The 24,556-nt window shown below is 37.6% G+C and overlaps 1 protein-coding gene across 9 annotated transcripts in view; it reads left to right on the top strand.

Moving 5' to 3' along the window:
• The window catches only part of TP63 (tumor protein p63), a 207,709-nt gene that overhangs the window by 100,772 nt on the left and 82,381 nt on the right, over nt 1-24,556 (top strand). Inside the window, exon 1 of one of the 9 annotated variants that reach the window (XM_006188861.3) lies at nt 9,117-9,311. The exons of the other annotated variants lie outside the window; for them this stretch is intronic. Within the exon in view, the coding sequence (XP_006188923.1) occupies nt 9,270-9,311 (42 nt within the window). The 5' untranslated portion in view covers nt 9,117-9,269. Of the gene's footprint in view, nt 1-9,116; nt 9,312-24,556 lie in introns of those variants that run through there. 9 annotated transcript variants of the gene reach the window in all.

Here is a 24,556-nt window from a genome sequence, read left to right as displayed (position 1 = left end):
CTGGAGTTCATCCAGGACTCCAAGGTAAATACACCTCATTTTTATTTTGCCTAGGGATTTTTTTTTTTTTTTCCTGGAAAGGGTGGAGAGGATTTACGTAAGAAATAAAGCTGAGTTGCCTCAAAATACAGCCTCCAGGAAGAATGAGGCATCCCATGCCCAACCTATACTCCTGCTGAGGAGAGAAAAAATGAGGAACTAAAAGTGAAGCCTAAACATCTGCAGCTTGAGAGAAAGATTGAAAGCTTGATAGAAATCAACTGGTCTATGAAAATCAACTGCCTTTACTGGCTCTTTAGAGAGGAGATACCACAGGGAAAAGATGTGAGATATAAAGTTGATAGGGAAGTTGTCTGTCATCAACAATAGTAAAATTCAGGCCATAGTTAAACAGAAACACATGCACACCAAGGAGACTAGGATCACAAAAGTATAAGATGTGAAATATCTAACAAAATGAAGTCCAATTAACAGATTTGAAAACTGCAAGATGGACAGGGAAGTGCCATGCTTCAGGTAATGTAATCAGTTTGCTGGCAGAGCCAGAATGTAACCCAGAGTGCATGACTCTTGGGACAATACCATTTACACATGATCCTTAAAGACAAGGTGGGTTGACTTCCCTATGGTTTTAGGCCAGGGTGAATTATTTAAAAGCTGGTACCATACTGAAGTATGTCCCAGTATGGAAACAGAAGGAAAGGTGATGTGTTATGCAGTTAGCTTGAGCGATTATTTGTTGATTATCCATCCACTTAACAAAAAGGACTGACTCGAAATTAGAGTTGAGACCTGGACCCCAGATTTCTACTGTTGATTCTAGTGCTCTCTCAATCCTCCAAGCTGGCAATTGACCGTGTGGTCTATGACCACTTACTGTGGCAGCAGCTGCTTGGAGGATATGGAAGTAAGTAAAAAGGAGAGGAATAAATAGAGGCTTTTTTTTTTTAAGCTCACTATTGATTGATTGAAGTATATAATAGACTTACCATATGATCCAGCAATCCCACTCCTGGGCATATATCCAGAGAAAACTCTAATTTGAAAAGACACATGCACCCTAATGTTCATAGCAGCACTATCTACAATTGCCAAGACCTAAATGTCCACTGACAGATGATTGGCTAAAGAAGTTGTGATGTGTGTATACACACACACACACACAGACACATATATATATAATGGAATACTACTCAGTCATAAAAAAGAATGAAATATAGTTTTAATCAGACCATCTATTGAAATATTAGAAAATTGAGTGTTTAAAAAATAAGAATTTTAGAAGGTATTTAGTAGCATGTCCAAAACAACAGATATGAGAAATAAAAGTGTACTGAAATCACTGCTATAGGGTTGGTTAGGAAGTTAAATGTTATAACATAGGGTGATACTTTGCTTTTACAGATGAAGATTCAAAGAAGCTAAGTGAGCACACCAATATTCAAATATAGGTTGGTTTGATTTAAAATATGCACTTTCCAAAGTAGACCAGTTAATGGGGATGGAGATGAGTATGTTCACTTTAATAAATCATGTATAATAGCAATAGGAGAAAGTTCATTTTGTTTGTATATTTTCACTCTAAAATACTAAAGTATTTAAGATAATTGTAGCTGCTAATGATGTTGTGATAGGGTGAGCTCTGTTTTACGTTGATGGTTTAAACATAAACTGGTATAATATCTGGAAATCACTTTAGTAGTATCTATTGGCCTTTAAAATATTTTAGTATCTTTTAATCAAATAATGCAGCTTCTAATAATGTATTTTAATAAAAAGTACAGTACTTTTTTGCTTTAAAATTATATTGTTAAAGAAAAATAGAAACAAATTGAATGCCAATTAATGGCTAACTTAATTCAATAGGACTATATAGCAATTTAAAAACACAGGGTTTAATAAAAATACCTGAGTATAATGACCTGAGTATGTAATCATATTAACAGGTTATATTTAAAAAATAAGCATATGTATGTATTTATTACATATATACATATTTAATAAAATATAGCCTTAATATATATTATCATATATTCAGTTTTAAAGCACACAGACGTGTATGGAATACATATCTTTGGAAGAGAATATGCCAATATTTTAATAGTGGTTAACTCTAGGTTTGAGGATAAATGGCTAAGAAGTCATTTTTATGTAACAAACTAATCAGAATTTCTCTTTCAATATATATAATACTAAAAAATAAATAAACTTGGAAAATATGTGACATATTTGAAAGAGGGGTAATATCTTTATTAATGAGGAAAACACTACTGCTCTAATAGGGTAGGGATTGGAGGAGAAAGCAAAGGACATTAACAGGTGGTTCAAAGAAGAAATGCAAAGGGCTAATGAACACATTGAAATATGTTTAATTATGCTCTCAATCAAGAGGATTCATATTAAAATAAGAAAAATTATTTTTCGCTTGTAAAGTTGGAAAACATTATTCTAACACTGTGGTTCTTATCCTCACACAAATGCAATTTGATTCAGCCCTTTGGAAACTAACTTGATTCTGTACCTGTCAAGTAACTTGGTTCATAACCTTTGACCCAGTGCTTTTACTTGTAGGAATACTTAACATGGGAAAATGCTCTTAGTACTATGATAACTAAAAAATTATATATTGGATATAATCCAATTTTGCTTACAGAATACATACATAACCATAGCAGAAAGACCATGGAAACTTTTAACAGTAATGCTCTATGAGTGTTATGCTTACAGGTGATATTTATTTTTTAGTTTTTGTCTCTAAATATCACACTATTTTTGCACTCTAAAATTTTAAAATGCAAATTAAAGACAATATTGGAAATGATCTTATCTTTTTCCATATGTATACATATTTGCTTTGGACTGTTTTGGATCCCTTTATAAGTAAGGCACTATCTAAATCCAGGGAAGTGGTTAAAATGCTGTTATTATAATTATAGAGTGGGATGTCTGGTAAATGAGCTGTAGGACTGCTACAGACATGACAGCGGAGGAGGGATAAATATGTGGGAGGGAGATGAAAATGAAGACACAGTCTAACCCTACAGCACAGTGTCTGTGTGGATTTGGGGGTAGAAATATACAGGTTTGAATCTTGATTTCAACATTGAGCATCTCAGTGTCTTCATCTTCATCTGTAAGATAGGAGTAATAACAGTACACACATCATACTCATAATTTATGAGAATTAAATGAGTTTGATATATAGAAAGTCCTTTGAAGAGTATCTGACTAGTAAAATATACAAAGAGAGAATCTAAACACTGTCCACCATTTTACCTTCACTTGAAGCTTTACAAAAATAAAAATATATATACGTATAGCTTGAGTACATCTGTACGATTTAGGACAGAACTTGTCTCCCCTTCTGTACCTAGAAAGCTTAATCATCTTTTAGAGCCTGGCTAGCGACCCTAAAATGGATGTGACCTTTTATCTTGCTTGAGAATTTAGCTTTAGACTTAAGAGAGAATTGATTCGGTGAATTAATTTAGTGACCTTCAATAACTTCTACAAATGCTAATTCTTCTCACCTATCTGGAGCAAGAAAGGAAGGAAATCACTTAACTTGGGAAAGATTAGTGCTCTGAAAGTCACCAGTGTGCCCTGCTGGTCTGGTCATCCTTTGAGTTTTTTGGTGGCTGATATTAAAATGATCTAATTGATTTTGTGCTGTAGCAACTTGGAAAGTCCCAACATTTCTTGACTTTCACACGTGCTCTGTAAAACCCCAGCCGCTTTTGACTATTGCAGGCTTACCATGCTGACAAGTTTCCTTCTTCACAAATAATTATTGAAGGTTTGAAGTACTGTCCTTGGGTTAAAGTATCATTTTTCTCTCTCTTCTGTTGTAATTAGGTGCTGTACCCTGATTCCTACAGGAAAGGCATCCGTGTCATAATAAATACTTTGAGTAAAGAGTCCATAGTTCAAGTTTGTAGTTTTTTTCTTATAGAATTAAATTGTTTAATTGAACTTACATTCATCAAGCTTTTTGACATAAAATGTGATATGATGAACAAAAATGTATTCTGACCTCCAAAGTTCATAGCCCAGTGGCAGAGACAGACAAATATACAAATTTTTGCACTGTGAGGTAGTGTTTTATTATTGTTTTTATATACATTCATGTAAAATAGGATAAGATTGAACATGTAGGGAATTGGAGAACTCTTCATGAAGGAGGCATTTAAAGAATCTGAAAATGCTTCAATTTTTCAAGTAAAGAGAATGAAGACCTTCCAACCTGAAGGACCAGACTGAGCAGAGGAGCAGAAATATCCGCTGGGGCCAGCAGGTAGCGAGCAGCATGGACTACAGGGGTGATAAGGCTGAGAGGGCAGCCTGCGACCGGCCTGTGTTGAGGTGTAGAAGGGTCTTGAGTGCCTATAGAAATAGTTGGTTCTGTCCCGTTGGCACTGATGCATTCTGAGGAGTGACATGATCATAGCTGTCCTTTAGAAAAGATAAACTGATGGCGAGGGTCTGCAGAGGGAGTGGATAATGTGAAGATATTGCTAGATACTCATTTTTCTACCTCATTCAGGTAAATTTTTGGTTAAAGCATAGAGGGTTGAGACGTTTAGAACAAGGTATATACTCTCTCTTGGAATCTCAACTGCCATTATAAAAACAAGCCACCAGTCTTTGTTTACCTTAATAAATGATTACCTAATCCTACCAAATTTAGCCAAGCCTCTTCTGACTTCACTATTCTCTCAACTCAGTAGAACTAGGATCTTCATGAGGGAACCCACGAAAACACTTAACTCCATTTTATGGCTTCTTGAAACAACCATTTCCCTATTCTCTATACTTACCCCAGCCATAGGGGGCAGACATGGATCTGGGAGATAAAATTGCTTCCATTTTTAACTTTCAAGATTTTTCTAGGTACCCTGTTATTCCCTAGCCAACCTTACATAGCGTGGATTCAGAACTTCAAATACTTCCTGTGTGCCAAAGATATATATAGTTGCTTGACTTTCTCACATAGAGATTTAAAATCAGGCCATTGATACTTGGTATATTATAAATTACATGCCAAATTAGAGAGTAAAAAAATTATTCAATAAAATGATGAAGATGAATTATATATTTTGGGTAGGAGTGGCTCTTCATTTGATTCTCACCGTAATATAAATTCCAGAAAGTTAAAAGATTTGCATGTGAAAAAATTCGAAACCCCATAATAATATGAAGTGATAATATGGCTGAAGGATTTTATAACGTTGGGCTGGCAAAGGCCTTTGAAACTATCTCTGGAAAGTAATAAATCATAAGAGAAAAATGATAAATTTGTCTATGGAAAAAATTAGAATTCTTCTACACCAAAAAGCAAACCATAAAACCATATATGAGTTTGAAACACCAGAAACACATATTCATACACATACACACACACACAGTCAAACACACAGCAGAAAAATATTTTCAACACTTATGATATGGGATTAATATCTCTAATCTATAAAGAGCTTCTATGAAACTATTTTTTATATATTTTTATTGAAGTATAGTCAGTTTACAATGTTGTGTCAATTTTTGGTGTATAGCACAATGCTTCGGTCATATAGGAACATACATATATTCGTTTTCATATTCTTTTTCACCAGAAGTTACTGCAAGATATTGAATATAGTTCCCTGTGCTATACAGTATGAACTTGTTGTTTATCTGTTTTATATATATTAGTATCTGCAAATCTCAGTTAAGAAGAATATTCAACAAAATTTTGACAGTATTATTCCAGTAAAATATATGTGTTAAATCTTACATCCTGAATGACTTCTGCTTCCAATGCACTGGAGTTGCAGCTGTGGCATCTGCATCCAGGAGACAGGGCTGACTCCCGATTCTGAGCCCATGAAGGTTTGAGGAATTTGAGGGAAATGGCTGAGAATGAAACATTAGGAGCTGTAAGTAAAGTTAAATAAAGTTGTTCTGACTCCTGAGGACTTGGGAAACCCACGTAAGATCTTCAAGTTGGTTTCTTTATCTGCAAAATGGGGATAATAATACTTAAGTACATCACTAGGTTGTTAGGAAAATTAATGCACATTAGTAAACCTTTGAGATCCAAGATAAGCATTGTTGCGTGGCAAGTACAGGGAACGGTTGCTTCTCTGTCACCTCCTGCTTAAATAAATACATGATATTTACACCAGATATTTACTCCTGTTCTCGAATCAGACATTATCAGATGTGTTTTAATTAGTTCTTTTATGGAAATGTTTGTGCTGAATTCAAATGTAAATGGATTAGTAGTTATTAGTAAATTTATTATGAGGATATCTCAAAGCAAAAAACACAGGTTTCCCCCTACTCCCAATGCATTGTTCCTTTTTCTTTATGTCATTTAAGCATCTTATTATCTGTGCAGCTCAACTGCTTCATTGTACAGTTCAGAGATGAGCAGATTGAGGTACAAATATCCAAGTAAAAGAAGAGAAATGCGAATAATCCTCTAAATTACTTTCATGAATTCTGGGCAGAGACTCTTATCTTTGTAATGGTCTTTAGAAATCATTTAGTTCTGCCTCTCCTTTCACAGATGAGGAACTTGAATTCAGAGTGGTTAAGTAACTTGCCCTGAGGGCCCAGAGTTGGGAACAGTTGCTATATCTCATCGTTACTCCCGTAACCCCCAGTCCAGTGCTCCTTCCCCTCAAGTTGCCAAAACACACAAGGAGCCTTAGCAGACACAGCATATCTTATATGTATGTAAGATGTACACATCTCCCATTGCGTCTGGAATCTTGGTAGACATGTTACATAGAGAGCACAGTCAGTCTTGCACATGCTGAAAGCTAAACAGGTAGATAGAAAGAATTTGATTTTTTTTTTTATCCATCAAATCCTGCTGGGAATCTTCTGACTTTGAGAAAGATTTTTGCTTACATTTTGATAGAATATCATCAATGTCTAAAACTGTGAGTCCTAGATTTAGTTCAAATGGTGACACTAATTTATTAGTGTGACAAAGAATCCAGTAGTGACATTCTGGGCAGTTGTGCTAATAGCATTTACTCCAGACAGACTCCCAAACCTGACTCATTCGAAAATGCAGAGGTGGGGCCCATTTCCCTGGAAAGTCTTATTCAGTAGATCTGAGGCCAGGTATAGAAGTCTGTTTTTAAAAGAATATGAAAAGGAATATATGTATGTGTATGTACGACTGAAACATTATGCTGTACACCAGAAATTGACACAACATTGTAAACTGACTATACTTCAATAACAAAAATTAAAAGATAAAATAAAATAAATGAACTATTACCAAGGCTTACTCAGCCACCAAAAAAACCCCCAAAAAAACAAACAAAAAAAAACAGGCACTTTGGATGATTCTCAGGGTCACCCAAGTTTTTGAACCACTGGGATAGAGCACAGCATTAGGGAAACAGCTATCTGCTTTCTGCTATGGATTCGGAAGCTGTCAGTGGGTGTTGAATTTAAACACATAGTGTAATTAAATTGCGTTTTGCAAGTTATTTCTTTTTTTTTTTCTTTTTTTTCTTTTTTGGCCTTGTAGCCAGTGTTTATCTGGTTAATTACAGGTAGTAAGAGGCCATCTTCCCAATAATTCAGTGAGGAAATGAACATCACGTCTGCTATAAATTTGTAGCACTACAGTGTTGTCATATTCCTGGACACTTGTGATCAAATGATATTACTGAATTATTTTTTGCAAAAAAAAAAGAAACATTCCTACCAGTAACTTAGAGTCTTTAAAATAAATATCACACCATAGTCATATCATTCTTTATGTGCATGCATATTTATGGATGCAAAAAGTGAAGTAAAGAGGAGGCACATCCCAAGTCACGAATGTATTTGCACACTTTATTTTTAAAGTTGATATTCTATCCTGGTTTCTAATTTTCTTCTAATCTTCCAAGCTTTAGAAGAAATCTAAATATTCTCTTAGAGATATCTTGGCCAGTTGTAACTTTCAGGCAGGACAGTGGGAATTTGGCTTCCCAAATGTGGGTCGAGGAGTGGTGTTTAGATATAAATCTAACTGAATTACATAGAGTACTCAAGAGTAATGAGCATATTTTAGTGAATCGCACAATCACCATCAGGGTACACTTCATCTTCTCTAAATCATGGCAAGCAAGGCCAGATTCAATATGAATGTTGCTATATATTTATGTAAATATATGTTTAAGGCAAAAGCTATTTGGTTTCTCACATTTTAAGATTTATTCTTTCCATTGGTAATTTATTACCTGTTTATAAAAAATATTATCTTTGAACATTAATAAAAACTAGATACTAGATACGGTAGAGGAAATAAATATTCAAATAGATAAGCTATGGTATTGATTCCACGTCTCAAGAAATTATGATAGAAAGAAGCAGGTTTTTTTTTGTTGTTGTTTTTCCAAGGGCTTTAAAAAAAAAAATGGGCACTTTTCCCAGGATTTCTGTTTCCTGTACATAATATAGATGTTTGTTTGTTTTTACAAGTTAGCGGGACCAATGGTTTAAATTGTTATTGAAACAGGCTCTAAACAATCAAGCAGTTTATGTTGGCATAGCTTTGTATGAAACCACTGGCATTTCTCTGGGGAGAATAAGCTGAAAACGCTTCGCCTATCAGGCAGGGGATTTCAATTTTTACGTTCAGGACACAGAAGCATGGATTTGAGTATCTTCCCCAAATTTCTGACTTTGTGTAATCTTTCTGGCAACTCCACATCTAGGTTAAACACAAGACAACAAAAAACAGTTTCCAACAGCTTTCTCTAAAGTTTTACTTTTCAGTTGCAGAGTGTAAAATAACTTTCTGAAGCGCCTTCTGTGAGTCCTGGTGGTGGCACGGTTTGTGGTTTGTTTGGGGAGATTTTGTTTTCAGGAGAGAGTGCACTTTCTTATGAAAGAGACAAGGGAAAGTTTTACCTGTCTGTCTCTCTCCTGCTTTTTTTTTTCCCCCTCTCTTTCTTTCTTTTTCTTTTAAAGATTGGTGATAAGGAATTCTAACTACTTAATGAGATGGGAGAGGCCTCACTCCATTGGAGTGGAGGAGTCCAGGTGGAAGTTGATGGATTGGACAGGTAAAGAGAAGAGTCCCGCCCCTCATGCCTATAGTTGGGTATATATCAGGGAACCTAAAATTATGTACAGGGACAGAAAGAGAGAGGGACTTGAGTTCTGTTATCTTCCTAGTAGACTCCTACTGTAAGGGTCTCAGAGGGGGTGGGGGGGTTGGCAAAATCCTGGAGCCAGAAGAGAGGACAGCGGCATTGATCAATCTTACAGCTAACATGTTGTACCTGGAAAACAATGCCCAGACTCAATTTAGTGAGGTAAGGCTTTCAGATTTTGGCACTCCATTTAGAGATGCTATTTCATTTCTATTTTTTGACATAAAAGCTTACATATTTGTGGTTCTCGGTCACCAATGTAATGTTTTGGCAAAATGTGTATAGGAATCTCTTTTTCTTGGTTAATGTTTTCTGCGGTGACTATTAGATTTTTTTTTTTTTTTAATGAGTAGAAGATGAAACAGTAGGAGAAAAGGGAGGAGAAAAATTTCTGGGTGATGTTATGTATGTGAAGAAGCCTGATATTTAGGAGTTTGTAAAATCACTTTGTATAGAACAGACTGTGAGAGACAGATCACATTGTTAGATCCACTGAAATGACTCCTCTGTTGGGTATTCTTGTACCAGTAAGACAAATTAGTTGATTTTGTCTCAGTTAAGTTCTCAGTTCTTTCTCCAGACTTCATCCTAAAAGCAAATGAAGCTTTTTTTGCGAAATAACCAGGTGAGATTTTTAAGCCGACTTCATTTTGAATTCTGTCAGTCCAGAGACCCACGGAGATCCTGAGGGGACTTCACTAAGGTGTCTGTTATCTGGTGATTGATTTCGACTTTCCCTCTATAATGACAGAGTTATTCTGGGGTGATGCATTATTAAATATTCATGCATGCATACATGTAAATGTAGATCCTAGCAGATAGGATTTTATTTAAGGAATTGGTGTTCGCCTCCCTGATTCCTCCTCAACAAGCTTGTCTCAGGGATTTAAATCTCTGAGCAGAGGGATAAGAAAAAAACATCCTGAAGAGACTGTAATGCTTTGAGGAAGTTTCCTAAGGTTGAGGGAGGTCTAACAACAATATTAGTTTACATTCCTCAGAATAGGGCAGCTGTGTTGACACTAATCAGATGGAGGGGTGGGGGGGGTGTGCAGTGTGGAGAGAGGCAGTTCAGCGTTTCTGTTGAAAATGCTAGCAGGTGAATGCTTGGAAAGTAGACTGTAGCACTGAAATCAAGCTCCTCACAAATCAAAACAAAGTGCATAGGACTCCAGGCGGACGGCACAAGGAGGCGTCCCCAGCGGGCTGCAGAGCAGGGCCTGCTCTCCCATTGACCATGCTATTGCCCAGACACCTGAACTGTGTAAATATAGCAGGGGAAATATCGAGTTATCTACAGAAGGAAAAGGAAGTGCCTATTTTCCTTTAAAACATTCAAGCAGGCTGGCTTGTCCTCAGTGGAGAAACTTGAGTTTCTTGTTTGGCTTTAATATTGTGAGTTAGCTTAAAATGTTACCAAGCAGTTGTGTTGTTTTTTTTTTTTTTTTTAAATGGAGGTAACTTTTATGATTATCTTGTTTCAACTTGAATCCGATGTCGTCCAGTTTTAAGCATTAAAAAAATGTTCTGCCGCTCAGAGTGTATGTGACTTTGTGCTTGTTCAGCAGCTCTTTCACGCACGGTCACTTACAAGCAGGCTGGGATCTGTGTGTGTCTAAGTATAAAACGGTAGAAGCCACAGTTGGGTTAGCGCTATCTGTAAGAAAAGTATGAAGCTGATACAAAGTGGAAAGAAATGGCAATTTCTCATGAAACAAAAAACAACGCACGAAAACAGTGATTAGAAGGTGTTTGTAGGAGTGAGTGGCTTTTACAGAGGCAAAGGAGTCATGCTGTACGTGGACGTATGGCCTCCTCATGGTTAAAGAAAATAGCTTTATATGAGTCTGTGTTCTTCAGAACTTCAGGTAACGTGTGGTCAGTGCTCGAGAGGTAGCAGCTGTCTGTGTTCTCTTAAAATGCTGCTCATGAACACAGAGGATGCCGATGAAAAAATATGGCGGAATTTCTCTACCCTCCTGCGTCTTTCTCCATCATGATTTTTATACCCTTCTGCTAGTGTGTGTCTCCTGAGTTATCTTCGTGGCTTCATTTCCGTTCAGTTGCTCAAGACTGGCTCTCTTTTGTGCAGGGAGTTGTGTTTTGAAATCTAGTCCTTTGTAGAAATGCAGGTCTATGTCTAGGTATATGCAATGCCTGGGACCACAGGGTCCTGAAGAATCCAGGAATTTCTTGCCAAAATTACAATGTTTTAGCATGCGCCTTCAGATAACGTTTATTGGTAACTAACTGTCAGTGCAGAATCAGCCATTTATGATTATTATCCAAGAATTGTTAAAAAAAAAATTGGGCAGATGAAGAATAAAAAGTTATGTTGCTCCTAGAGAGAGTGAAAACTGTCAGGAAACAAAAACCTGTTCTCTGATTTCAAATAATTTTAAAATTTATTTTGCTAGCAACTTCCTTGGACTGATAACTGAAAAACAACAGAAGAACACTGTTCCTCCTCTTTCTCCTTTTCCACAACTTTCCAGAGCTTTCCCCCAAGCAGAGCTGGAATTGGGGAAACTGTTAACTGAACAGGAAAGGGTCCGGAAGGGAGGAGAAAGGAGCGAGCAGGATGTAACAGGCACGACTTAAGGTTCCACCCTTAGGTCACAATGAAGAGGCCTCAAGCAAGCACACACAGCCTCTGGGTCTGGTCTCGGACATGGAGAGGAGAGTGAGGCGCCAAAGAAAGGAAATTCTTCACAGATCAAATTTTGGTTCAATGTGTGTGTGTGTGTGTGTGTGTGTGTGTGTGTGTGACAGAGAGAGAGTCTCAGACTCCTCCCTAAAAGGATGACATTTTATTAAAAATCCCCATCTGGGCTTCTGTATGAAGATGAAAGGTACTTTGGTGAATGGGATACGCTGCTCTAGGGCTTCAAGGCTCATGTGCTGGAACGCCTCATTTTACACATCGAGGTTAAGGATTCCTCTTTCTGTAGCTGAGAGAGCTAAAGCTATAAAAATGAGTCCCATTTACTTAACCTTTTTCTCTTCAGTACCAAAAGGGATATAAGACACTCTTAAAAGGGCTATTGTGATTCATGGTAAGTGCTCCAAAAACGTTTACAGAAGGAACTGATGTGCAAATCGAGATGTGAGGGGGAAGAAAAGCGCTGAGGCAGCAGTGCGAGCTCTCGGAGTCCTGGTCATTGCCAGTTAAGTGACCTCCTTGGCAAGGGAAATAGTCTTTTCCTCTCCCAATACCGTTTCCAAGGGCTGAATCACAGGTGTCTCCCATGGGAGTGGTTTTTCTCTTTATAGTGAATAGACGTAGCATGTTTAGCTCTCCCGTGCTGTGCTGCGTCTGAGATGTGTAGCAGGGTAGGTGAAATCCGCTGTGGGTCAGGAGCAGAAGCTGCAGACGCAGCCGAGGTGTCAGCTGCGGCTGTGCAGATGCACTACGTGTTTTACAGAGTGGTTGCCCTCAAGCCCAGAGGGGACTGGGAGAAAGAGATCTTAGATCACAGATCACAGATCATACTTTCCTTCACTACTATTGGAAAAATGAGCGGTGATAATAAATCACTTTTCCTTTACCTAGATAAGGAAAAAAGCATGTTTGGTTTATTTTGTTTTCTAGAAGAGCAGTGATCCCCGATGGGGGTGTGGAGAGTGCAGTAGGAAGGGTGAATGAATGGCTGGTTAAAAAAAATATATTGGTTGCTCTTCCATCAAACTACTTAGTATTTCCTGAATACAAAGTTTGCTAAAACTTTCCTAGACAATAGCATATAAGGAATTAAAGAGTCTGTACTCTCCCTAGTACGAGAGTATGTATTTGAAGTCATGAGATTTTCTGTTTATCAAGGAAAGATATGGGTCAAACAGTTGAGAAATATGTTACCATAAATGTACCCAAGCTTTCACTGAGGTGCGTTTAATTGCTTTGGGAGGGAATCTGTGCTGGTGGGGTTGGGGGGGATGGGTGAAAATCCTCCTCTTCCTAGTAACAGTATGAAATTAAACTTTTTCCTCCACTGACTGCATTTTCAATGCCTAATTGTTTTATGTCAGTCAGTAAGAAAGAGCAGACACCTAAAAGACACCTCAGTGGAAAATAACTTGGTTATTTCCGTTAAAGTCTTACTATCTTGAAGATGAAACTTCCTCCAAGGCCAATGGACTCAGAATTTTCTTTTGAATACATTATGAGAAAAAAGTCAGATGACTAGATGACTGATACAGCAGTATTGTCCAGTGCCAATTTAGTGGAATGAGTTGCCTATGAAGGATATTCCATAGGAGAGTTGATTTGGGTTCTGAAAGAGAATGCATTGAAGTGTCAAGTTACAACAGTTGATCCAAGGGTTAAGGGATAAATTTCATTCCAAATCTTCTCCTAAAAACACAATTTGGAGGCACAAAGTAACAGGGAAGTGTAGCTTATTAGTGGGTTAACTCTGTAAACATTTTATAATTTGCACTTATACCTTTTAAGTAAGTCGAAATGTATCAATATTCATGAAGAATATTATTGAGGAGGAGAAACTTAGGTTAGAAAAAGGACTGACTTACTCTTTTTAAATAAATGCAACCAAGTAAGACACAGTTGTACAGTTTACAGTTCCTGGGGGAATGAATAGATACAGGACAGTTATAATAGAGGACAGATCTTTAGTGTCATATGAGAAGTGTGAGCAAGGTAATATAAAGGATCAAAGAGAAAGAACCTTGAAGCAGGAGGATCATGAAAGTCCACCTGTATCTGTGTGATGCAGCTACTCTCAGAAGGACAGGTAGGACTTTCTAAAGCTTTAGAAACAGAAGCGAGAAGGAGGATCTCGGGTGAAGCAGCAAGCATCAGCAGAGGTGGGGTGACTACTGGTGTACTCAGAAATGCCAACTAGTTCTGATGGAACTGGAAGTATGAAAGAATTAGAAAATAGAAAGTAAAGGCAGAAATGTAAGGTAGAGTGGCTCACGGAGTGCCATGACACGTTCTCTGTAGTGGCAATGATAAACCCCAGAAGAATTTCAAATGGAGTAATGGTATAGTTGGAGCTGTACTAGGGTGCACTTGGGGAAGGTAACTGCCTTTGTTCAGGACTGCCTACGAGTATAAAAATGCATTTCTCTGCATTGCACATTGGCTGCTTGCTTTGCAAGAACATCCGTCACGTCTCTGGAGCCTTTGGAGGGGCAGAAAGGGATCATTTCCAAAGTCTCATGCAACTTTTGTTTTCTCTGCCCATAGCTCTTTTTAACAGCTGTGGTTCCTGCCATAGATAAGTTGGGACCCACTGGTCTTGGTTTGTCCTTATTTACACATGCTGTTCAAATCTAATTATTAATAGCACCCCTTTTTCTTTCAAAAGTGTTCCGCTTAGAAGATAAAAGTATATAGTCATCCTATAAATAAAGACCCACTGTTTATTTCAGTATTTTCCCCAACCTCCCTCCACCCCAAAAAAGGTAGTATATATTTGGCTGTAAACTAGTTACAGTGATTTTCCTATCCCAACCACAAATCATTTAGATTATTTCCCTTACAAAAAAAAGCATTTCCTTACAGCTCGACACTTACTGAGAACTAATTAAGTGCAGTCATGGTGCTGGTGCTGGGCACTGTAAGTAAAGCAAAAATAACAAAGTTGCAGCCACTGGCCTCTGAGAATTCACAATCCTAGTGTGTATATGAGGTATTCATAAGTGACTCTGGTATAAAACAGAATATGGTAAGAGACACCAAAGGCTCTCCAAGACCATGAAATGGGTCAAACTGTTCATGACGAAGGTAATATTTCACATAGTTTGAGAACCAGAATTTAGCCACAGGGGGAAGGAAGGAAGGTCATTCTGGGTAGAAGACAGAAAATTAATTAAGAAATACAAAGAACAACTGCATAGGACCAAATGAAAGCACATGATATACTGACTTGCAAAGAGAATATTGATTTAAATACTGATCTATATTTAATAGGTATGTCAAAGTGGAAAGCTAAAAAAAAAAAAATGGTAAAGGCTTTTGTCTCACTACGAGCTAGAATCCATGCGTATTTTGAAAGTATGGGCAGTGTTCAGAACCTGAGATTCAAAACTTTATCTACATGCTCTAGAAGGGACACGTGTCAATCCTGCAGGAAGGGAGAAAAATCACCCAAATGCTTGCTTGGTATGGGGAAAATTAAGTGTTTCCTGTTCCCATTCCTTAGACCTCTGTAGAGACAGATGCAGTGTCTCACTCTTGTAAAGACTTGGTAATTAATTACATTCTTAAAACTGGGAACAAAATTCTCTGTTAATGAGGAGGAACTTTATTTATTAAATAGTCATCTTAGATTCAGAATGAGAAAACTCTGCTCCAGTCACTGCTCTAAAAGCAGATAGTAATTCTGGAGCTAAATGTGACACAATATGCCAAGTGCGACATTTGTTTAAGATGAGAACCCAACGGGGAAATATCAGAGCAGAAGTAAATATGAATGTATCATTTAAGAATCAAACAGCCCCCTCCCCCAAATTTAGCCAAAATCACCAACAATAAAAATTCAGTATCTTGGGGCATCAAATTAAAAGAATCGTTACCATAGCTTTTTTTCAAATTACACTTTGGACAAGGATCCGCCTTTTCATTTAAGATTTGAACAGAAATATTGGGGGAAGACAAATCTTTACTTAAATATTAGCATTGTCTCCTTCCACAACTTCCTGCATCACTTCCATCTCACCCAGGAAGAAAATATAGGCACTTAGAGAGATAATGGTGGGGTCGGTGAGGGGAGCTTCAGGGGGCAGGAAGCTTAGTGGTTGATTTAAAGGCAAAGGGTGTGGGTAGGAGGGAGAAGGAGGCTCTATGAGAAATGGGGGGATATCCAAGCTCGTATCTCATTCCTTTCTTGTCCCTACCACACCACTAACCCTCTACTAACAGAGTGAATTTTAAAAATATCCAATGTTGAAATGTGGTTTGTTCTGCTTTTAACTTGACAAAAACAGGGGAAACAGTGAAGTTTCACAAACTACCACATTGCTGTACAACCTCCTTTGCAGAAAAACAGTAGTTACCTGAAGTGTCTGCAGAGTCTTTGCAGAAGCAGTACTTCATACATCCCTGCATTGGGTGTTTTTATTTGATCTGGTAGTAGAGCACACCTGTCCTGTCCCCAAAGCACTCCTTTCCATTTTCTGTTCCCTCAAAATCTTAGAAATTTCTTATTGCTAAGTTTATTGCTAAGTTTATTTCATGTTTGATAATGACTAACTTTATACATTCTGTTTTCGTTTCTTTTCCAAAGACAAAGTAGAATTTCACTGCCATGTAAATTCTGAGAGAGCTTCTCCGGATAATAGCTATCTGTCAATTTAAAATTCAGTAACTGGTGTTAAGGTGTAGCACGCGTGCGTTCTAGGGAAGGGAGTAACTGGCAACAATAAAACATTTTTGGAATATCAGTGCCTGTGTGTAGAGTGAACACCGGTATCTTATGCAAAACTGGGCATCTGAAGTCCATCTTGTCTGCAATGGAAAAAGAAGAGAAAAAAAAATTTCTGTATAAAAGCTGAAAGAGGGGATTTTGAGTCAAGCTGTGGTGTGTTGCCAGAGGCGGAAATTTATAAAACACTCTCGTCAGCTCTTCTGGAAACACTACAAAAGAAATAGCTCTACTTTCTCATTGGTGCTAAAGCCACTAATAGGTGCAGTTTAGTGTAATACCCCTATGAGAATTACCACCCCCAAAGAGAGCCTGCCTTGGAAAGAACTCTGCACAGGCATTTGCTTTTTCCTTTCAAGCTTGCACAAAACACCCAAAGGGGCCACTTCCAATCCAGGCAGTGATCTTTCTCAAGTTCATTCTTTCTCAGATCACAGAGACAATAGGGGAATATGCCCTGTTTACTCAAATCAGTCTGGATTAGTGTCAGTCTCTTGATGGAATCAGAATTAAAAGGAAAACCATTACCCTCTCAAAGGGCAACATCAGATGTTTTGGGAATGGCTTGATTACTTTGCAATAGACCATGTGAGACTCTGTCACAGACTACAGTTGAGGACACCGCAAGCTCTACACAGAGAGAAAGGGTAACACTGGATAAAGCAGAAAGCCCATAATCAGCCTTAGGCCTGGGAAATTATCTCAGTAGAGAATCCCAAAGTGCTTGGAAGCCTGAAAATCAGACTAGCGAGAATTCCGAGAAGTCACTTTCCCTGCCTTCCTTCTATGCTCCCAACCTACTGCCCCCCTCCCCCAACCTATTTATCTTCAGGTCAAATCCCTTCCAGTTTTTAAGGCCTTGCTGGGGTGGGGGACTGCTTCACCCTTAAGAATGTCTTAGATGCCACCCCTTCCCCCATTCAGAATAACTCCTGCTTCCTCTGAACTCTTTCTTACTGCTTCCTTCATTGCTCTCTCAGTCTCTAGGCTGGAAACTCTTGGAGGGTAGACGATCTGTGGTATTTATCTCTGTATCCTCCCTGAGGTCACCAAATAATGTTCTTGAATGCAGCGGAGGCATGTGTCTGTTGCTGCTGCTTGAAGGGGTATCTTCAGATAAAAATAGGGCATATTGTACATACCTGCAGAAATGGCTGTTGGTAACTGATCTGAGCAGGAAGCAACGCCATTACACACATTGTACAAGCCTGGTCTCCACCTGTATGTTCTGAATCATATGGTTTTTCCTGACATCTTGCAAGTCTTTTTTTTCTTCCTTTTTTTTTTTTTTTTTTTTCAATGAGCTCAGGTATTTGTTTCCATTGTACTTCAAGTGGCAAGAAAGTTTTTAAAAGACAGGGCAGTTTCCTGAGTAAGGAATGACTTGTTCTCTTAACAGAGGTAAACAGTGTAGAGGGTGCTGCTTTCGCTTAATTGATTACCTGGGAGGACAGGGAATGTGTTTGATTTTTTTTTACAAAACTGAACCGATTAGATTTTTATCTTACATTGCAGTCCCTTTGTAAAAGTGTTTACTTGCTTCCACACTGTTCCCTGGATTCATTTTGTCCCCTGATGTCTCTTGAGCATCACCAGGGATGTGAGTGGTTTGCTCTGGGGGAAGAAGCTTGATGATTTGCAAACACTTTCACATTTATTTTCCATAGTGTTATTTCTAAAAGATGTCTGAGAAAACTTTAAGTCGTTTTGTTCTTAAAAATGGTGACCCATGGTTTTTTTTTTTTTTTTTCTGTTTCAATAACACACTAATGAACTGTTGTAATTATTAAACTGATTGATTGTTACTTTCCTAATGGAGTAAGTAGAATGAAATGAATAAATGAGAGTCTTTTCAAAGTAAGGCATGACTCTGGCATGGCTGGAAATTTTGGTTTTATTTTGCAGTTAAAAATGAAGCAAATGTTATAAAAGTCAAATATAATGAAAAATGTAGCAATCAGCAAAGAACTTGACAAGCAAAAGCAAGAATTTAGGAACCAGTGTTCCTCATTTGCATATGTATGGAATAGTACGACTGAGCAGTGTGGCCCTTATTTCATGCTTTAGTCTTCCATTTGCAAATAAAGGCTAGTGTTTCAACCTGTATTTTGGGGGTGGGGGGTTATAAACTCTGGGAAATGAAGTCATGAATTTAGACCATTTACAAGAAACCATTTGGAAGTCTGAAACTACCATCTCAGTTCCTCAAAACATGCATTTGTAATCCCTTAATTACAGCATTTTTCTAAACTGAGTTCTAGCTAACTGGGCAGAAAATCATGAAAATTAGAGAGGGAGGGACCGATTTTGTGGCCTGTGTACCAGAAACTAACATCTTCCTCTAAGCTTGTTTCTGGGTGTTTTTTTGTTTTGTTTTGTTTTTTTCAAAGCAACCTGTATTTGGCCATGAGCACTATCCGTAGGAAGTAAGTAATTATATGACCACAAAGATTTGGATTCTTATTGCTGACCTAGATGCATCAGATACAAAATCTAGACCATCAGGTAAGAAACACTGCCTTGGCACAAAAATGTGTATGTGTTTGTTTTAAGGAAGTAGAAGCTCGTTAACAAACTTCCCAGCTAGGTGTGAGCTACCAAGGATTACTCATTGCCTTGTGAGTGACAGGACTGGCTATGCTGCTACTGGTTCCCATAAAAGCTGAAGCTAAGAGCACGATTCCCACCTACCAAAACAAATCAAAACACAAAGTGAAGGTCATAGTGAGTATTTGGAGATGCACTGTGACATTCACCTGGCAGTAGTATGTAAAATAGTGACTCTGATTTGGAGACAGACTTAACTTCAGCAGATACAAAAGCAATGCTTAGTTGTGTTAGAATAAAAGAGAGACTTTCTGAAGGTGTTTGTATTTTGAAGTGTTTTGCATTTAATTCTTTAATATTTCCTGAACATCTACTATGTCCTAGATACTGTTTCAGATACAAGACAACAGCACTAAACCAGCCAGATACAATCACTCATAAATTTTTGGTCTAGCAGAGAAGACCAACATTACAAAGTATTTATACAGATAATTAGTTTCAATGATAATGTGTGTGATGCAAAGGGAAAAATTACTGTGCCATGACAATGTGAAACAAAGAAGAATAACCCTCTGGACAGTTAAGGAAGGCTTCTATTGGACATGGCATTGAAGCTAAAACTGAAAGATGAGATGGGAAACAGCTGGCGTGGGCAAAAGGCTTGAGGACAGAAGGAGGTTGCCTTTGAAAAACGGAAGCAATGCTGTTCTTCAGTGAGCAAAGAGGAGGGTTTCAAATAGTGTGACAGAGGCCACTTAAAGATTTGGGGCTTTTATTCTAAGAGATTAGGAATCAGGTCCAGGTGTTCAAGCATGAAGGTGATGTGGTCAGATCTTCAGGGAGTTGCCGGTGTAGCTCCAAGGAGCTGAGTCTCTTAACTCTTGGCAAATAACACATTCTAAGAACGGTTGAAGTTTTATATCCTGTCTTTATTGAGTGGAAAATGTTTCCTTTAGATATAAAAGAAGCATGCTTTCACTGAGTGTAACTCTTAGATAAAAATTCCAGGCAGAAGTTTGAGTGACTCTGAGTGAAGGATTCTTAAGAAAGTGGGTTCTTGAGCCAGATTTACTGGTTTCCCGTTTGAGCTCTGTCACTTACTACCACGAGCAATTAATCTTGTGGAACTTCAGTTTCCTCGTCTATAAAGTATGTATAAAACCTGGGATAATAATTCCACCTAGTTCAGGAGGATTAAGTGAGCACTTAAACACTATAAGGAACATAGTAAAGACTCAAAGAATTTTGTAGTAATAGTAATAGCTAATATTCTTTTTGGAGAGGATTGAATGTGGATGCTAAATATGGTTTAGATTTTTTAAAATCTTGATAGTCACCATTATTTTTAGTATGTCTTCAGTTTCATATCATGGGGAGCAAAGCTATCTCCTATGATAAAATGTTAACCACATTTAACCACCTCATTGCTTTAAAGTCATAATTTCCGATATGGTCTAGACAGATACATTATCAAAATTATGTTTAGATTTTAAACTCACTTTGAAAACCAACAAAACATTATTGGTGAGTTTCTAAAAATCACAGTTGCCTGCTTTTATAGATGGCATAACCTTCACTAAAGAGCTTCATTGCTGTGTAGTTTATTCTCTTAACATTACCAAGTCTGCTTTAAAAGCTATTAAAACAGGGATTTTTTTATAGATTAAAAATTTCCTGAAACATATTTTTGAGCCATTTTTAATAAATAATTCCTAGTCTGACTTAAAGAACTGAAACTATATATACTTTTCCTATTATCTGGATCAGGAATTACTGAATACTAAAATTATACCTTTCTGCTTTCTGCTAAGCCCAGTGCTTCCTTGGTGTGTGTAATGGTGATGTCAGTTTCTTTTAGAATTGAGATGCTCATGATTATAATTTTGTTCATTTGTCATTATTACTAGAAGGGAGCACTTAATGAAATCATAGACGGTAAAGGTTTTTTTTGCTTTTTTTTTTTTTTTTTGCTTTTTTTGTTTGTTTTTGTTTGGGGGTAGGTAATTAGGTTTATTTGTTATTTACCTTTAAATTATTATTGTTATTTTTTAATGGAGGTACTGGGGATTGAACCCAGGACTTTGTGCATGCTAAGCAAGCACTCTCCCACCGAGCTATTTTTCCTTAATTGAGCTCTACACAGAGTAGCTGTATTTGGATTTGAGTTTTAGCTTCACTGCATTTCACACTTCCTGGCTTTGCAAGTGCTATGTCTAATATTTGTTGACACTATTGTCTACCTGATTAATCAACTTTGAATTTATTTGTCTCTCCTGCCCTTGTCAGTGTTGACTGGAGCTTTTAGGGAGCTCTCTCCTAAATTATGGAATCTTGGACCTCAAAGGAATCTTGACACTTTGTATCAAAACATAAAACATTCTAGTAAACTCTTCGCAGGCTGTCTTTCTAGGTTTGTGCATTTAAATGCTTTAGTTTTACATTTTGTTCATTATAAGGTACGAATATATTTTACCTCCAAACACTCACTTTCCAGAATCCTTTGGAAGACAGAACAAATGAAATACCTCACAAAATCTGGCTGGGAGAAAAAATGTGATGCTCAATAAATTCTTAAGGTGGAAAGATGGTGCTTTAACTTGACATTATAATACAAATATCTTCTTGACCTCAAATGGAGCACTTTAAGTCAATTGTGTTTAATTTTAGCATAAAACAAACCAATCATTCTTTGAGGTGAGGCAGGTGGTAGAAGACTAAAAAATGACAAGCATTTCTCCCTAAGGCAGTGCTTGGTGAAAAGTCACTATCCTGCCAATATTTGGGGATAAAAATGTAGTACTGTCTGCTAGAGCATAATCGAATGAATGCTTTGCAAAGCCAGGGTCATGAAGAAAACTGTTTTCTTTTCCCGGGGCGGGGTGGTTAGAATGTTCAGAAAGCTCCTCCGTGAAGTCTGAGGTGAAAGGTTATATTGGCTGAGGAAACTACATGTTCTGCCTGAAACATTTTGGATTTGTAGGTGCAGTCTGGCAAATCTGTACAAAGGAAAAAAATAACCAGGCGCCTCATTTTTTGAAAGCACTCTCATGGCATTATTTTTAAACAGTGTTGTACATGAGAATGGACAACCCTAAGAATGTTAGAACTAGTGCACCAGTTCTGTTTTATCATCAGATTCAACCTCTTAAATTTTATACTGCTTACTTTATAGGAGAATAAGGTCCAGGTTGTTTAAGTACCTTGCCCAGGGGTATATAGCACATTAGTGGCAGCTTTGGGACTTACACCCCATGTCACAAAGTCCAAGTTCAGAGTTCTGCATTACTAGAATTCATTCAGGAAGAAAAGGAGTGCTGAAGACTGCTCAGTTCCCTAGCCACCTCTAACAGTCAGTCAAGGATTAGCAATATAATTTCTTTCAAATGAAATCTGGGCAAGTTACTGTTTCCTGTGACACAGGTCCATTTAAATTGAGGTAAATAAATGGATTATATATCCCAAAAGTAACCTCTTCTCTGCCTAATATGGCCCTCATTCCCATATTTTACTAATCTCTTGTCATATATTATTAGCTATTGTTGCCATAAATTAGCTATTACAGATAGTAATGTCCAGGAAAAAGAACTTACACAATTTCTCTGAGCCAGAAAAATTGGAGAGAGATTTTCAGAACTGCAAATTATATCTATGTTCTTGTTTCACTGCACTGGTCATATGGCTTGATTGGAATTCTTTTTGGATGTTTAGTTATTTTATAGGAAAGTAATTACATTACCAACTTTAAGAGGGTCTAAACCCAGGTATTCAATATTGAGTTTTGTTTACAGTGCTATATACTGATACACATTATTGCTGAGCAAGAAGAAGATTCAGGCCTATAATATATTCAAAATTTAAGATCATCAACCAATGTAATCCAGGAAAGAAAAATAAAATAAAACTAAAGAGGTCACATTTATAGGACACTTTTAAAACGATGACCAGTCAGGAGAACTCTATCGTCTGTACTGCCATTTTAACTGTAAATGTGCAAATTGAAGTTGAGTGAAGAAATAAATCAGGGTCTGTAGATGCCTATGAGAATGCAAAAGAACTTATGGGAGGAGAACAACAAACAAACAAAAACAAGAAAACACTCCTTCTGTGCTTGGACACGGTAGTTATACACTTGCTCTTTCCTAATGGTGAAAGCAAGTGATTTGAGGTTCAGCCCCGGGGGATCCCCGCACTCACCAGACCAGCTCCTTGTTTCAGAACACCCGCAGGGGCTTCTGTGATTGCTTGGAGCATGGTAAGTCTCTGTGACCCAGGTGTGTTTCATCCTTTCTGTGGTCAGATCAGCAAATCTGCGATGAACGCGAATACATTCCAGCTACAGATGTTGGTAATTTTCCAGGATCCAAGCAATGAGCCTTCTATTTCAAAGTTATTTTATAGGAAATGAAGCATTTGTCTGAATCCAGTCTTATATTAGTTCTCAGGCTTATAATAGCTATCAGACAAATTATGTTCATCCTTATCTTTTATATTTTGTGGAAAGAAGACCGTCTCCTCTTTCAGACACATTAGGGTTGGTATAAAACATTTTTCATCTATTCATACATGGAGTGTCTATAAAGTGTTTTAAGGTTATTCCAGGATCAGGATACCTTGTGGTTAGAAAGGGACTATCTACTTCCTATTACATTTCAAATGTGCTAATAGCTTTTGTGACATAAGAAACACATGGGACGTCTGGTACCCCACAGAGTTCTTCTCAGGGTACTTTTTGTTACTTTTATGAGTGGTATGTTCTCACTTCTGAGACCCTATCTTACCTGTCACTAGAAATAGGCATCTCATTAGCATCCCAGCACAACACAGAGTTCTCCCTTCTGTGTTTATGGATTAATTACTGACCGTAAACAAAGGGCACAAGTACTGCTTCCTTCACCTCACCAGCTTCACTTTGGTGGAAAATAAGAAATAAATGTTATTCACATTAACCTGGTGTGCGGTCAGGAAAGGGCCCCGTGCTTTGTTTAAGGCTCTTCTGTCACCATGTTGAAACTCTTAATAATTTATGAACAAGAGGCCCTGCGTTTGCATCATTTTGCAATGAGCCATGTGAATTATTTCGCTCGTCCTGCCTCTCTAACCCTTGTTCCTCTTGGCTAGGTTGGTCCACCCTTGGCCTCCAATTGTACTTTGTCAACATGTCCACTCTCTTCAAATCAAAGAAATAAGCAAATAAGAACCTTTTGCCTTTGTTGTTACTGAAATGCTTTTTAAACTGACTTCAAAAGTACCGTTTCCTATGACAGGTTTCTGACATTGATTTTTGAATAAAGCTATGAAATGTATCCACGTAGATTTCCAGTCACACGATTCTGCCTTTGGTGGGTTCACTGTCTGTGCTTTAGGTTAGTTAACTGCAAGGTGGTGTTGGTTCCTGCTCTTTTACAAAGACAATTGAGTCTACTGCTTAGATTTTGTTTCTCCAAAGTAAAATTTGAGAAAAGCTTAAATTGCAAT

Source organism: Camelus ferus, chromosome 1, assembly GCF_009834535.1.
Source record: "Camelus ferus isolate YT-003-E chromosome 1, BCGSAC_Cfer_1.0, whole genome shotgun sequence".
In the NCBI taxonomy this organism is placed as follows: domain Eukaryota; kingdom Metazoa; phylum Chordata; class Mammalia; order Artiodactyla; family Camelidae; genus Camelus; species Camelus ferus.
The sequence above is the reverse complement of the archived record's forward strand: the minus strand, read 5'-3'. Positions and strand labels throughout refer to the sequence as shown.